Source organism: Carcharodon carcharias, chromosome 2 (genome assembly GCF_017639515.1).
Source record: "Carcharodon carcharias isolate sCarCar2 chromosome 2, sCarCar2.pri, whole genome shotgun sequence".
Lineage (NCBI taxonomy): Eukaryota > Metazoa > Chordata > Chondrichthyes > Lamniformes > Lamnidae > Carcharodon > Carcharodon carcharias.
The window spans coordinates 124,738,005-124,754,183 of NC_054468.1; the positions used below are offsets into that span (position 1 = coordinate 124,738,005).

The 16,179-nt window shown below is 42.7% G+C and overlaps 1 protein-coding gene across 8 annotated transcripts in view; it reads left to right on the forward strand.

Moving 5' to 3' along the window:
* Positions 1–16,179, forward strand: part of utrn (utrophin) — a 664,110-nt gene that overhangs the window by 233,051 nt on the left and 414,880 nt on the right. For all 8 annotated transcript variants that reach the window (XM_041182782.1, XM_041182783.1, XM_041182789.1 and 5 more), the window contains 6 exons: positions 5,767–5,937; positions 8,589–8,765; positions 11,854–11,991; positions 12,189–12,341; positions 12,584–12,760; positions 13,013–13,201. In XM_041182782.1, coding sequence (XP_041038716.1) covers positions 5,767–5,937; positions 8,589–8,765; positions 11,854–11,991; positions 12,189–12,341; positions 12,584–12,760; positions 13,013–13,201 — 1,005 coding nt within the window. The remainder of the gene's footprint in view (positions 1–5,766; positions 5,938–8,588; positions 8,766–11,853; positions 11,992–12,188; positions 12,342–12,583; positions 12,761–13,012; positions 13,202–16,179) is intronic.

Sequence of the window (16,179 nt, forward strand, 5' to 3'; positions counted from 1 at the left end):
CTCCCCTCCCCCCAATCTTAGTGTAAGTCCTTTTTTTGTTGCTGCTGTTGCAATCTTGGTAGAGACCAGTAATTTGTTTTTTAAAAAAGAAAAGAAACTTGAAACCCCAGTTATTTATTAAAAGAATGCAGCCACACGTTTCCACGGTTTAAAAAACAGACTTTTTATTATACAAGAGTCAAACAAAGCAAACAGTAAATACTATCTCAACTAATCACCAATACTCTACAACCTAGAGTCATAAGTTAAACATAAATTAACAGGCAAATTGAGGTCAATTATAAACTAGAAAAAATCTAAGACAAATCTTAGAAATTGGCTCAGCAGTCCACACGATATACAAGTCATCACCCTCAGTCACAAAGTCCTTCAAAACAAAGAATTTCAGCTCCTCTCCTAGGAGCTAATCTGATCCGAGACAAGAGCAGTGCACAACCAACCCAAGTTCCATGGGCATGGTCTTCACCAAAAATAGCACACGCTGGAACCCCCATAACTCAGCCTAGATTGTGTAGATCCACCAATATCATCTTTAATTAACACTTAAATGTTATCTTTAACTAAGCTACAGCAACTTATTCTCAGCTTCTGGATCTGGCCTCTCTCATCGTCAGCTTGCCTGTTCTGCACCATTTGACTCATCAGCTGCTACTTCTGAGCTTGTATGGCTCTGTGTTCATTTATATAACCTCAACGAGTTTCAGTCTGCCCAGGAGTTTTGGTTTCCTTAGAAACTGGGAGGGTCTGTTTCCCTTCTTGGTTTGGGTCTGCCTTAAAAAAAAATACAGCTTTGAAATCATGGATTCCATCACACTTTCTTTTTTAAGGCCATGGCATTGGAAAGAATCCTCAATGAGACAAGAACACACAAGTGTATATTTTTCCTGGTCAGAGAAATTGGTGACAGGTAATGGCCATATTTTGGTAAAAAGACTGAGAAAGGCCCAAACTATAACAAATATTTGTAACAGTTTTCCTTTTATGTTCAGCCCTTGCATACAAGTGAATAAGTGGCCGGTCAATAAGTAAGGCCATTGAGATACTGTTCCTTTGAGTTCATGCTATACCTGAACAGTGCTGACTTTTCTGCCTTTCTCTTAGTCCTGTTTATGTATTGGCCCTCACTAGAAAAAGTTTTCTTTCTTCCTTTTTAACACAGTTGAGTAAAGTTCAACTTTATGGTTTCATGTAAAGAAAAGTTTTTTTCTGCCAGGAGCCAGTTGAATAGATGTGAGAAGATCCAGCAGTTCCATAATGTCAGCTGGCAGGGACAAGGACCATGCAACCTAATCCCACTTTTCAGCTCATAATCTGTAGCCTGGTTGGCTTGGCACCTTCAACTGTGTGTCCAAGTACTTTTTAAATGTTATGAGGGTTATTTTTTCTTTATTCTTTCATAGGATGTGGGCATCATTGGAAAGGCCAGCATTTGTTGCCCATCGCTAATTGCCTTTGAACTGAGTGGCTTGCTTGACCATTTCAGAGGGCAGTTTAGAGTCACCTGTATATTGTGGGTCTGGAATCACATGTAGGACAGACCAAGTAAGACAGATTTCCTTCCCTAAAGGACATAGATGAACCAGATGGGATTTTGTGACAATTGTTGGTAGTTTCATGGTCACCATTATTGAGACTAGCTTTATGTTCCAGATTTTAATGATTGAATTCAAATTCCACCAGCCTGCCGTGGTGGGATTTGGCACCCAAGTTCAAATTCCACCACAGAAGCTGGTATAATTTAAATTCAGTTAATAAATTTGGAATTAATGATAACTGCAAAACCATTGTCGAAAGTTGTAAAAACCCATCTGATTCACTAATGTCCTTACCCTGTCTGGCCTATATGTGACTCCAGACCCACAGCAATATGGTTGATTCTTAACTGCCCACTGAAATGGCATGGCAAGTCACTTAGTTGTATAAAACCGCTACAAATTTTAAAAAGAATAATGAAACCGGACAGACCATCTGGCATCGACCTAGAAACCAGAAACCCAGCTCTGACGACCCTGCAAAGTCCTCCTTACTAACATCTGGGGGCTTGTGCCAAAATTGGGAGAGCTGTCCAGCAACAGCCTGAAGGTCATACTCACGGGAAGCCTACCTTACAGGTAATGTCCCAGACACCACCACCACCAGCCCTGGGTATGTATTGTCCCATCAGGGTTGATCCAGTAGAGGAGGCAGCAGTGGCATAGTGATATACAGTTAGGAGGGAATTGCCCTGGGAGTCCTCAGCATCGACTTTGGATCCCATGAAGTCTCTTGGCATCAGGTCAAATATGGGCAAGGAAACCGCCTGCTGGTTACCAGCTACTGTCAGCTGAATCGGCACTCCTCCAGGCTGAACACCACTTGGAGGAAGCATTGAGGGTTGCAAGGGCACAGAATGTATTCTGGGCAGGGGACTTCAATGTCCATCACCAAGAGTGGCCCAGTAGCACCATTACTGCCTGAGCTAGCTGAGATCTAAAGGACATAGCTGCTATATTTGGGTCTGCAGCAGGTAATGAGGGAACCAACAAGAGGGAAAAACCTACTGGATCTCATCCTTACAATCTGCCTGTCGCTGATGCATCTGCCCATGACAGTATTGGTAGGAGTGACTATCATACAGGCCTTGTGGAGGTGAAGTTCCATCTTCACATTGAGGATACCTTCCATCATGTGGTCTGGCACTACCACTATGCTAAATGGGGTAGATTTTGAACAAGTTTAGCAGCTGGGGGAATCAACCTTGGTTCAGTGAAGAGTAATCTGCCTTCAGGGAGCTGGGAGAAGCTGGACCTGGGCAAGAACACCTCTACTTGGCAGTGGATAAATAGAGTGAGGCTTGGGGTCTTAACTGCCTTCAGGAAGCTGGGAGAAGCTGGACCTGTGTGAGAACACTTCTACTCAACAGCGGATAAATAGAGGGTGAGGTTCAGGGCCTTCATTTCCTTCAGGGAGTTGGGAGATACAAGACACCTATGAGAACACCTCTGCACGCCAGCTGGCTGAGTTTGAAAAATAACTCAAGCAGTGATATCACAGGAAAACTGTAAGTTCATTGGTTGATGAGAAACTGCTGTTGAGGAGTATCTATCTGTACATAGCTGATAATTAGAAAAATGTATTTTTAAAAAGTAGCAACTTAAACACAAGCAAAGTGAAATAAAGTTAAATTAAGAAAAGTTAAGGCATGGCAGGGCAGCTTAGTTGCATGTCCTGTAGTGTGTGGGAAGTCTTGAACGTTACCCGTGGCCTGGAGGACCACATATACAGGAAGTGTCACCATCTGCAGAAACTTGAGCTCCAGATTTCAGAGCTTCAGCGATGGCTGGAGTCACTGTGGTGCATCTGCGAGGCTGAGAGCCTCGCAGATGAGAAGGAAAAGAGAAGCTTTTAGCAGGTACAAGGGAAGCAAATCAGCGGAGGCATCAGTGGAGTACAGAAAGTGCAGGGTGGAGCTTAAGAAAGCAATTAGGAGAGCAAAGAGGGGATATGAGAAAGCTCTGGCTGGTAAAAGTAGGGAAAATCCCAAGAAAATCTATAAGTATATCAATGGGAAGAGGATAACCAGGGAAAGAGTAGGGCCCATAAGGGACCAAGGGGGCAATCTACGCGTGGAGCCAGAGGACATTACTAGAGTGTTGAATGAATTCTTCACATCCGTCTTCACCCAAGAGAATGAGGATGAAGGTATCGAACTCGGGGAGAGAGAGACAGTGAGGTTCTTAAGCAAATTGATATAGGGAGTGACAAGCTATTGGAGGTTTGTTATGCTTAAAAATGGATAAATCTCCAGGTCCAGATGATTTGTGTCCCAGACTGCTGAGGGAGGCAAGGAGGAGATCTCAGGGGCTCTGACCCAAATTTTTAATTCCTCTCTGGCCACGGGGGAGGTGCCAGAGGACTGGAGAACAGCTAATGTGGTTCCGCTATTTAAGAAGGGCTGTAGAGATAAACCAGGGAACTACAGGTCTTGGACTCCAAGTCCAAATCATTGCTATATACCACAAAAATTAAGGGACCTTATACTGAGTCCTGCGGAACCCCACTGGAAACAGCAATCCAGTCACAAAAGCACTCATCAACCATTAATTACCCTTTGCTTCTTGCCTCTTCAACCAATCTTTGATCCAGCTAATCACTTTACCTTGGATCCCATGGGCTTTTTCTTTTTGTGATCAGTCTGCTATGAAGGACCTTATCAAAAGCCTTGCTAACTTCCATATAGGCTATAAGAACCTCATCAACCTTCCTTGCTACCTCTTCAAAAAATTTAATCATGTTAGCCAGGTACGACCTTTCCATAATAAATCTCTGTTCAAAATGAACATTTATGTTATCCCTCATAATTTTTTTCCAATTTTCCACTAGCGAGATTAGGCTGACTGTCTTATAATTACTGTGTCTACCCCTTTCTTGCTTGCTACTTATCGACCCAAGTTTGAATATTGTCAGGTCATGCTGCGTGTGGGCATGGACTGCTTCAGTATCTGAGGAGTTGAAAATGGTATTAAATGCTGTGCAAACGTCCGGGAACATCCCCATTTCTGCCCTCATTATTGGTGGGAAAGTCATTGATGAAGCAGCTGAAGATGGTTGGGCCTAGGACACAACCCTGAAGTACTCCTGCAGCAACGCCATGGGGCTTAGATGATCGATCTCCAACAACCACAACCATCTTCCTTTCTGCTAACTATGACTCCAACCAGTGGAGAATGTTTCCCCTAATTTCCAGTGAGTTCAATTTTGCTAGGGCTCCTTGATGCCACATGACCAAATGTTGCCTTAATGTCAGAAGCAGTCTCTCTAACCTCACCTGTGTAATTTAGCTCTTCTGTTCATATCTGGACCATAGCTGTTATGAGATATGAAGCCGAATGGCCCTGATAGAGCTGAACCAAAGCATCAATGAGCATGAGACATATTTAAGCAAGCCTTCCACATCCTTTTACAAGTCCCAATACAGTAAAGTGCAGCCTTTTGAGGAGGTTACGTTTCTGAAAAACCTTGCAAATGGCAAAATTGCGAAGGATGAACGTGCTTTTCAGTGGGACTCAATTAGATAGATTCCAGCCATACGAGGGCAGCATTGGTTTGGGCAGTTACTCTGCAACAAATTGTGCTGCAGTACCTATATATGACAGATGGGGGAGCCTCTAAGCAATACATCAGTGAACATTTCAATATTAAACAGAGCCATTATTGCAGCTCTGGTCCGAGTGCTTTGGACATTTCCGGGTTAATCTTAGCCTCTGGTGTGTCATGGCTGCCTTTTTCCTGGGAAAACAGGAGAGAGGGAGAAGAAAAAATGGATAAGCAAACATTGCTCATGTGATGGGCGATACGCTGTACAAAGTACAAAGTGGGATAAGTGAAAACGCCAACAAGGAAGTCGCGAAAGGCGGGACTTTATTGTATTGTTAGGAATAGAGAGCTACACTGGACCAGAAATGCCCAGCTCCCATACATTCACCCAGTTGTAAAGGTCATAGAATTCCTCCTGCACTGATAAACCTTTGATAACCATTTATCACCTTAAAATGCATTATGTTCTACTGTCTCCTTGGGTAGTCTGTACCACATGTTTACACGCCTTTCAGGAAGAAGTTAGTAATGTAACCAATGCAGTGCAACACATGCTATTTAATATAACTTGGTAACTGTTTTCAAGATTACGGCAATGTGAGCAAACACTGACTGCTGCCTGGGTTCTATAGATCTGCATAAGCACTCTCCAAAAGTTAGAGCAGTGTAACTGTTGAAACTGTTTTGCAGCGTTTTCAATCTGAACTGGACGGAATCAGTTTGCAAGTTGATGATGTACGTGACCAAGCCATTTCCCTCATGAACAATAATGGTGCCATGTGCCGTGAAGTGGTGGAACCAAAGCTCATTGAACTGAATCGCAATGTTGAGAGAGTTTCTCAGCACATCAAATTAGCAAAAGTGAGTGGGTGTAAAAGCACAATTTTTGGTTGAGAACAGTCTCAATGATTACAGCATTTAGGACAAATTTAGTTTTGTGGATACTTTGGAAGGAATTGTACTTTCATATCAAGTACAATAGACTGTTCAGCGTATGCCCAACTTTCACTCATTAAAAGGGAAGAAAAGTCTAGATTGAGTACTACTTATTTGAAGTATTTCCCGACTTGATATTATTGTTGAAGAGGGCACTTATGTCAAAAATTATTTTTCATGGCAATTTTTTTCAACGCACCAATTTTTTGACTTGATCAGAAGCTGCAAGGTTGAATCCACTCAGTAATAGACTGCCCCAGTGAGCGTTCTAGACTGGTTTAACAAAAGCCGTGACTTTGGAAAACGTGCCTGTTTAAGGCTACTGAAATATCTGCTTCTGGCAAGTGGGTTCTATCCCAAGACTGTAATATTAGTTTTTGAATGTGTGTAACTTCACGGATCTGTGGGGCCAGGATGACCCTTGACCCTCAAATGTATCGTAGCCTAATCAAATTTCATTTCGCAATAATTATTCCAGTTCTATTTACCAGCTGTGGCTCCATGTCTCAGAAAATTGTTAAGACTCTGTTCTGGATTTAATGGACTGTTATTCCTGGGCTTGTACTCTCCCAATGTTGTATACCTGGACAGGAATTGAGAAAATGTAGACTACTTTGAGCCCCATCAAGACCGACAGACTGGGATCCTACTGAATTTGGAGGTTCCTCTTGTTACACAACCTCTTACAGACTTCCCGTCATTGTCTATGTTCAGAAGAAACATGGGAAATGTCAGTTGTGAGGAGATGAAGCTTTTTTTGTTTGCATTAAAAGAAAGGCCTGCATTTTTAGAGGGCTTTGTGCAATCACCAGACATCCCAAAGTGTTTACCAGCCAATTAAGCAGTTATGGTCTCCGATAGAGACTGTTAATGTTGAAAGAGAAATTCAAACACCCCAGTGATTTACTGAAAGAATGAAGCCACAAGATTCCACAGTTTAAAAAGGAAATTAATTTTACTGTTTGCGAATCAAGTAAAACAAACGTGACTAAATATATACTATCTTAGGTAATTACTTATTCTTTATATCAAAAAGCACAACAGACACAGTCACATATATTTTAGATTAAAATTCTCAACTGAACCTTCCTTTTCCACTATTACTTTCCCCAAAAGGTCTTTGGCTACTTATCAGGTTCTTGAGTGTTGTCCACTTTCTTAGGACCAACTCCAAACTTTTCCACAACTACCATGTAAGTTCTGGGACTTTTCAGCTCGAGCATGAGCTTCACTCATAATTCCTGCACAGTGACTTAAGACAGAAAATTAGAAACATCTCAGTTTCCAATAATAATTGGAGGCAGTACAGTGAAGGTTCATTAAATTAGGCCCTGGGATGAGAGGGCTGCCCTATGATGAGAGGCTGAGTAAATTGGATCTATTTTCTCTGAAGATTAGAAGAATGAGGGATGATCTAATTGAAACATACAAGATCCTGAAGGGGCTTGAAAGGGTCGACACTCAGAGGTTGTTTCCACTGGCTGGGGAATCTAAAACACAGGCAAGTCTCACAGATAAAGGGTGATCATTTAGGATGTAGAGGAGGAGAAATTTCTTTACTCAAAGTGAAATTTTTTAATTCTCTACCCCAGAGGGTATTTGATGCTCTATCATTCAATATATTTAAGGTTGGGATAGACAGATTTTTGGTCTCAGGGAATCAAGGGGTACGGGGAGAGAATGAGAAAGTAGCGTTGAAGCCCAAGGTCAGCCATGATCATATTGAATGGTGGAGCAGGCATGACTGGCCGTATGGTTTACTCTTGCTCCTATATCATTGCGTTCTTGTGTGTTGAATCTTTTTGCCTTTTCTTGCTGGTAGTCACTAACAATCTTTTCTCCTCCACCATCCTGAGAACTACTTCTTTGCTCTTGTGTTCTCTCCAACTGACAGGCGCCATCTTTCTCCAGGACCACGTTTCACAACTATTTAGTCTTTGGATGCCTGCTGTTCTCAAGGTCCATGTTTCAGCCCCATACAACAAGGCACTCAAAATCATTGTCTTGATAATGCTTTTCTTAGATTTATCATCATTCCCATGCTGTGCAATTCTTTATGTTTGGAGAATGCATTCCTTGCCATTGCTATTCTAGCTCTGATTTCTTGATGGCAGTACCACCTTCTGACAAGATGCTTTCTAGGCACTTAAGTTGTGTTATTTTTTCCAGATCTTGACCATTTATCTTGACCTCTGCTTTCCCACTATTTTTTCTATTTTATCTTCATAACTTTCATATTTTTACATTAATTTGAATTCCATAAACATTTAGTGCTTTATTCATTCGATCCATTAGTATCTGTAGATCTTCTGCTGTGCTAGCCATCAGGGCCTAGTTACCTGCAAATATTGACCTGTTGATCTCCTACTTTGACACCTTTCTGTACTTCATCTAATACTTATTTAATCATGGCTTCCAGATAAATGTTAAAGAGCAATGATGGTAATAATTCTTCATTTTAGCAACGACTAAATTTGTCTCCACATACTTCTGAACACAACTAACAGTGGCTATAATTAAGAAGAATTTTAAATTGAAACGAATATGGATAACTACTTTATTACATGTGACTGTAGATGGAGGCAGCAATTAAAGAACCTGCAAAACGTGACAATAGGTTGAGACCAGGTCCGAAGACCGACCAGGTTTCACCCATTGATCTAGATCGCTTTGAAGCTGAGCTGCAAATCAAGATAGATGACTTGGAGAGAAAGCTGCAGTGTAGTGAGGAGATCCCTGATGATGATGAAAAGGTAAAGTATAGAAAATTACTAAACTTTTACTCATTGTAGCTTCATCGGAGAGTGTGCTAAATATCTGATCTTATTCAAAATATCTTGATACGATAATATACTTATTGCATAAATATATGAAAATACTGTCATGGTGCGTTTACAGCTGCTGTGTAGTAGTTCTGTGGTCCATTGGAAAAACACACTGCTTGCTGTAAGCCGTTAACATCAGGCTGCCCCTGGCACAATTCCTGCTTGTTGCTGAATTAATGGGCATCAGCCAGAGTGCTCCAAATGAATTGAGAGAGGGGAAACATCAACTAATTCACCAACTAAGCCAAATGACCACCACCTGTGCTATAAATTTTCAATGGCCTGAATTTTCCCTGCATTGGGCGAGCTCGGCAGGAGTGGTCGGGTGCGCAATGCCAATTAAGGCCCGCCCAGTGTAATGCGCATCTCTGGCATCAGCATGAAGGGGTGGGTGGGGGTGGGAGCTCAGTGTCCGCTGGGTCCAATGGCAACCTGGCAGCCTATTCAAAAACGGTGCAGGCAGCCATGCAAAGGCTGCCATTGACTTTGCAGTACCATCGCTGCAGAACATCGCTGCAGAACAGGGCAGGCGGGAGTGCAGGTCAGCAGGGCAGTCGGCCTTGAGGTTTTCTGACAAGTGTCTCGCTGTTCTCCTGGAGGAGGTGGCAGCACGCCGGGATACCCTTGTCCCAAGGGATGGGAGGAGGGCCCCACCCCCCCCACCTCAGCAAAAATGCCTGGGAGGAGGTGGCATCGATGGTCAGCTCCCATGATGTGGTGAGGCGCACATGGGTTCAATGCCGCAAGCGCTTTAATGACCTCCTGCGATCAGGAAGGGTGAGTAATGTGTTGGATTGTGTCACTTAGCACAGCAGTTAGGAATGCCCCCCCCGCCCCGGACCTCTGAGCTCTTAGAGTGTGAGTGGCAAATGTCAAAGAGGCAGCATCTGGACAAGTGAATCTAAGCCTCCTGGATGTCCCTGCCTCTCTGGAGGTTGCCCAGGTCTGCGTCTATCCCCTCAGTGTTCTCCTAAGTGTGCTCGTCCTTGGACTCACTGCTGGACTCATTGTCTGCTGCCAGAGCAGCTACATCAACATTTTCTTCCTCCACTGCGTCCCCCCTCTCCAGTGCCAGATTGTGGAGAGTGCAGCACGTAACCACTATCAGTGATACACGATCTGGGGGGGGTATTGCAGTGCGCCCCCTGAATGGTCCAGGCATCGGAAGCACATCTTGAGAAGACCAATAGTTCTCTCTACCTCAGCCCTTATGGAGGCATGGATCCTATTGTACTGTTGCTCGGCCTCTGTTCTTGGATGGTGGCGAGGCGTCAGGAGCCACCTTTTGAGGGGATAGCCCTTGTCTCCCAGTGGCCATCCATCCAGTTGGGCTGGAGCACTGAAGAGCCTCGGCACATGGTAGCATTCCAGGATGTAAGTTTCATGGGAGCTGCCAGGGTACCTTGCACAGACTTGTAGAATCAGCATCCTGTGATCACACACTATCTGCACGTTCATGGAGTGGAAGCCCTTCCTGTTGGCGAAGGCACCGGGCTCACCTGCTGGCGACTTGATGGCCACACGTGTGCAGTCTATTGCACCCCGGACATGGGGGAAGCCAGCAATCGACGTGAAGCCTCTGGCTCGCTCTGCTTGGCTGGCCTCGTCCGTACGGTAGTGATGAAAGTCAGTGCATGCCTGAATAGAGTGTCTGTCACCAGCTTGACACAACTGTGGACAGCTGATTGGGAGACTCCACAAGGATCACCCACTGACCCCTGGAAAGAGCCGGAGGCATAGAAGTTGAGGGCTACCATGACCTTCAGCACCACTGGCGTGGGGGGTCCACCCACACAGTTGGAGCTGATCTCAGGGCCGGCCAATCATCTAACAGATGGAGGTCACGGTCTCCCTTGAGAGGCGGAGCCTCCTTTGGCATTGAATCCAGGACATATTGAGGTACTGCATCGCTATCTGTAAACCCTGGCAGCAGGATAGTGGCATCTTCTGCAGCCCCTTCTGCCTTTGACTTCCTGCTGGCCCTGCGCCCCTTGTGCCTGCGCCTCCCCTCCCACAGGTCCCTCCCCTGGAGGCTGCACTTGGACACCTGGCCTCCTCCTCCTCCTTCTGGCCCTCCCTTCCTCTTCAGAGAAGGTGCCTCCAGCAGAGAGCACAATTCCCATTCCCAGGATAAGGGAAGGCTGTCCGATACCTGGAAGGCCTCAAGTGTTATGACTGGAGTCCTGAATTGAAGCCTGTTATTTCTGTAATAGCAGCTCTGAAGCGAAATGAAGTTGTCTTACTCGCACAAGCAAGTAGCAGTAAGTTATAATCTAAAGTACTAACAACTCGCATTAGCGAGCCCACTCACCCCTCTTATCCCGCCCGTGGATGAGGCTTTTGAAAAGGTGGCCTGCCCATTGTGCCCGTGTGACGCCCTGAAAATCGCAAGGGCTGTGCAAAATCGATTTCAATTGGTGCTTCAAGGGCTTTAACTGGCCTGTTAATTAATGGCGGATGCGCCTCCGTCCTCATAGCGTTCCTGCCTTCCGAAATATTGCGATGGTGCACGGTGACGTTGGAATGCATGCCCGACGTCATCGTGCATCGTTTTAGGCTCCAGTGTGTCGGGCCTGCCCCTGCATGCTGTATATAAAGTTCTGGCCTATGTTTCTAAAAAAAAATCCGAGGCGCTTTACACAGGACCTTCAAACTAGCCTTTGTTTACCTTTCCCTAGTGTCCTGCAAAGACTTAGCTTCTTCTTTCTTCCTGTGCAAAGTTCCTCAGAACTTATTCTGCTTTAAAGACATAGTAAAAATATAAGTTGTATGTATTAGGTCCTTGCGCTATTTATATTAGGATCTAAACACAGAAGTGTTTTCCGATTCCAGGTTGTATATGTGCATGTGGGTTTGTTCATGTATCTGTATTTATGGGGGCACATGTGAATGCACTTGGGTAGACGTGTGTATGTTTGCGTGTGGGTGTAAGTGGGCATGTTTGTGAGCATTGGGATATGTATGTGGTTGCATGGTCTGTCTTGTCTGCTTTCTACTTAAGAATTTACTTTTCTAGGTGGATGAAGAGGAAGCGGATGTGGAGGAGATGTTACAGAAAGGAGAGCGGCTGCTGCAGCTGACCGATGATGATGGAAGACGGAAGCAAATCCACAAAAAACTGATCCTTCTACAGACAAAGCATGCCTTTGTTAAGGTATGAGTGGCTGGAGTGTTTAGAGCAGTTTGTAGCCCTGGTATTAACCACATCATTATCTGTGGGCAGAGATCAATCTTTGTAAGCAGTTCCCAAGTTGCTGCCATGTAATCTGGCTGCCCAAATAAATTTATCTTTAGCTACTGTGGGAGGAACTCATTTAGGGTTGAAGACATATTTTTTGCTCTGGCATTTAGGAAGCAAAGTTAACACAGAAGGAGCAAGTAGGAGAGCTGTCACCTGGGTGGTACCAGTACAAGAGAGAGGAAAGCCAGTTTCAGAAGTGGCTGGATGACATTGAGCGACAACTGTTGGACTCTTGTAGCTCAAAAGACGAGAAGAGATTACAGGTAATAAAATCAAGCTGCTTTTAATTTCTGTCTTTTGGTTTGTTCCTTGTGGTTTCTTTTGAAGTAATACAGGATACTTCCTCCCCAAAAAAATGTTAAGATTTTCAATAGATATTAATTAGGACTAAAAGCATGGAGCTGCTGATTATTGTTGATCTTAGTTTATTCACTAAGTAACATTGTTGTGTGAAAATAGTACAAGATAATCCAGAGATGTCTCAAAATGTGCTTTTTCTTTCCAGGAACTGACCCTAGAATTTGAACAGCGGAGGGAGGACTTCAATATCTTAACAAAGAAGGGCCAAGTTCTGGGACATTATAGTGCCTCTCCAGGAAAGGACAGCATCAATGTGGAAAAACGTTGGTGTCAAATAGAGACCCAGTTTTCCACTTATCAACCACTGCATTTGAAGAATCCAGTAAGTTTGTTTCTATAAATTTTATAAACTTCAAACTGTTAAAGCAAAGATTAATTTATTTTAAAATGCAGAACTAGCATCCTACTAACATTTGAATTGGGATTGTTGGTGGTATTTCACTGCTTTTCTGAAAATGTAATGCAAATGTGAGTTTGCAAAGCAGGCAGCACTACTGACTGAGGAATCCAGAATTTGGCCATTGCTGGTTACTACTTAGAAGTCAACTTGATTCTGCTGTCTCTCTCTCCTCAGGAAGCCCGAGTTATTGCTGGGCATTACGCCACCAGTACAGGGATGGCATCGCAGTATTTCCCATCAGATTATCTTTTGGACATTAACAAGGCATTGCTTGCTTTGGCTGATGTTGAGCTAGTACTGAATGCACCAGAATTGAACAATGGGAAATATGAGGACTTCTCAAGTCAGGAAGATTCCCTAAAGGTGTGTTGGATGTACTGGAAAAGTGGTTTGTTGATGCTTATGTTTATGAATGAGCCATATGATGAAATTTAATCACCAAACATTGAATTAATGTAGTAACACAGACCTGTATTAGATGATATAACACTGTGGACAGGGCAGAACTGCCCTGAAATACGCAATATGTTGTGTGCCACATACTGTGACAGCTGTGGTATAAAACTAACTAGCTGAGCAATGCTGCAGGAAATTTGCTAGGTTGTGGTAATTCATTTTATAAACACTTTTTAATAGATTAGCTAGTTATTTATCATAGGAGAAGGTAGGATTGTTCTTGGAGCAGAGGAGATTTGATGGAAATGTTCAAAATCTTGAGTTTTGACAGAGTAAACAATGAGAAACTGCTTCTAATGGCAGAAGGGTTGTTAACCAGAGGATGCAAATTTAAGTTAGTTGACAAAAGAACCAGAGGGGAGATGAGGAAAACATTTTTCTTAAGTTGCAATCTGGAATCCACTTCCTGACTTTCAAAAGAGAACAGAACTTTCAAAAGAGAATTGGATAGATACTTGAGGGGGAAAATTTTACAGGACTGCAGGAACAAGAGTGGAGGAATGTGCTAGACACGATGAGCCAAATTGACTCCTTTTGTGCAGTATCATTCTATGATTTTATGCTCTCATTTACTGATTGTAGGACCTTGTGCATGAAAATAAATCAATATAGTTTTAATTTTGCTGGTTTGCTGTCTTTTCTCTCAGTTTTAAAGTATACAGCCGTGGCATGGAACCCAAATCAAAATTATATCAAATATTTTAATTATAGTTTCATGATTGAGGATAGGTATTGTGAAAAATAAGGAAACTTTTATTCAAGTTAGTGTGTTTTTTATAAATTGTAGGTGAAATGGTGGTAGCAAAAGTTGTGAGGTACTTGGATTGGATTTGGTAACTCAAAGCTGAAATATTTGATGATGTGCAAGGAATCAGGCTCCTGATTGAGGGCGGGATGATTTGGTTATCAGAGGAGATTAAAAAAACAGATTCAGAGAATATATTTGAAGAAACAAACTGGAGAAGAGAGAAAATAATACCTGCACACAGACAAAGGAAATGATAAATTGAGTTGGTGAAAGTTGAAGGACTGAGCTGAATGCAAAAAGAGGGCTTTTAATTGCCCCAGATGGAAAAAGCAGGAATTTGGGACATGCTGAGAAAAACCTTGATGTGTATTGGTGCTAGTCAATCTCAATTTTATAATGACTGGTTTATTTCTAATTGATAACAACTACATTTTCAATGAGGTAGCTTTTAATCTGTGATTTATTGTCAATTCCAGTCCTGTTGAAAGCAGCCAAGAAAAGCAATCTGTACTTGAAGCTCTTTATCAAAGGCATGAAAGTGGTTTTTTTACCTCTTCTTTCTGCGTTGGGGGATTGTTTGAAATCTGCAATGTCAGTACTGTGAGGCATTAATTGCACTCTCAGCTGTGAAGACATAGTTTGGATGTCGGTAATTGTCGTGTGGCAATAGCTTGTGTGCTTTAATGACACTTTTCATTGTGTAATTTTAGCTCAATTGATAGGATTCCACATGGGGTAGGATATTGGTTGTTGACTGGTGTCAAAGTTAAGTGACCTTGATAGAAAGCCTTGATCCCTGTGGTAACACTTTTTGGTTAGTTGTACCTTCAGGACAATGCAAACTGAAAATGGAACTTGATGCGGAAAATGGACAGAAAAATCAGTACATTTCTTATGTCGCAATCCTAATGCAGTGAAAGCTGAAAGACGTTTTTGTGCTGAGCATCTTTCTTTTCATTTATTTTCTGCAAAACGGATAGAATAGAGGATAGAAGTTCCATAGGTTCCTAGTCACAAATAGGAGCCATGTTAGTGGAAAAACTGTTCTGTTTTGTTGCCATGTCCAACTGTAAATGTTACAACTTTAGTCTGTCGGGTTTTGTTGCCTAGTCCAACCTTAAATGTTACAACTTTAGCCTATTGGGTTAAACAATGTGTTACCATTTATTCTGGATGCTCTGAAGGGAAAGGGCTGCTACTGTGAGTATTGAAGTGCTCCATAGTTGAATTTGTCAATATGGCAATCACTTTGTTAAAGACAATTGCTGGGTAAGTAGGTGATGGGCATTGATTATCCCATCTAAATAGAATAAAAAGATACAGCTGGAACACTGTGTGGAAGCTACTTGGAAGTCAGTAGCACTGAGGAGTTGTCTTGAAAATATACCAGCTTGAACCAAATGATCAGCCTGGATTAATTCTCCCACCATAACCTCTTATTATGAATAACAGAATTGCCTTGGTCAGGAAAACATATTCGCTCCTCTTTGTAAGTGGTTTAATCCTAACCATACGTTATGCTTTTTGGTCTGTTCTCATAGTAAAGTGCACCTTTGAAAAATCTGCATGTGAGGGCATAGGTCACATGGAAAATTCAGCTACATTTCATAACTGACAGAAGAGGAGGCTGATTTGAAGTTAAATATGGTCAGAAAGTGCCTATGGGTTTCAGTGTCTCAAACGTGGCTTCCAAATCCAGGTAGCACAATCCACTTGAGCTTTGTTTGTTCTTGGCTTTTCTGATTTTAAACCTGGAGGTTTGGAAGGGGTTGCTCTTCGTGCTGGTGACTCATTCATGGCTAAATCAGAATGTCAAGGTCTGTTGGCAACTTGAAATATAAAAAGCTAATGGGAATATAGATTTAACATTACATGGGGCCCCTAGGTGCCATTGTATTCACTAACTAGTCTATTAAAAGCAAGGTACTCTGGCTGAGAGGGAGGGTCAGGTAGTCGTGGATTAATGGCTTTTGTTGAAACCATTATGCGATATTAAACTTTTTTTCGCCAGTATGGCGTGAGGACTTTGGTTATAACTCATTTCTGGTTTCACATTTGAATATAAATGAGGTCTACCGTTTTCAAGTTCGAATTCACAGCTCCACCTTTTAAAGAAAGTATATTGGTACTTTCCCGA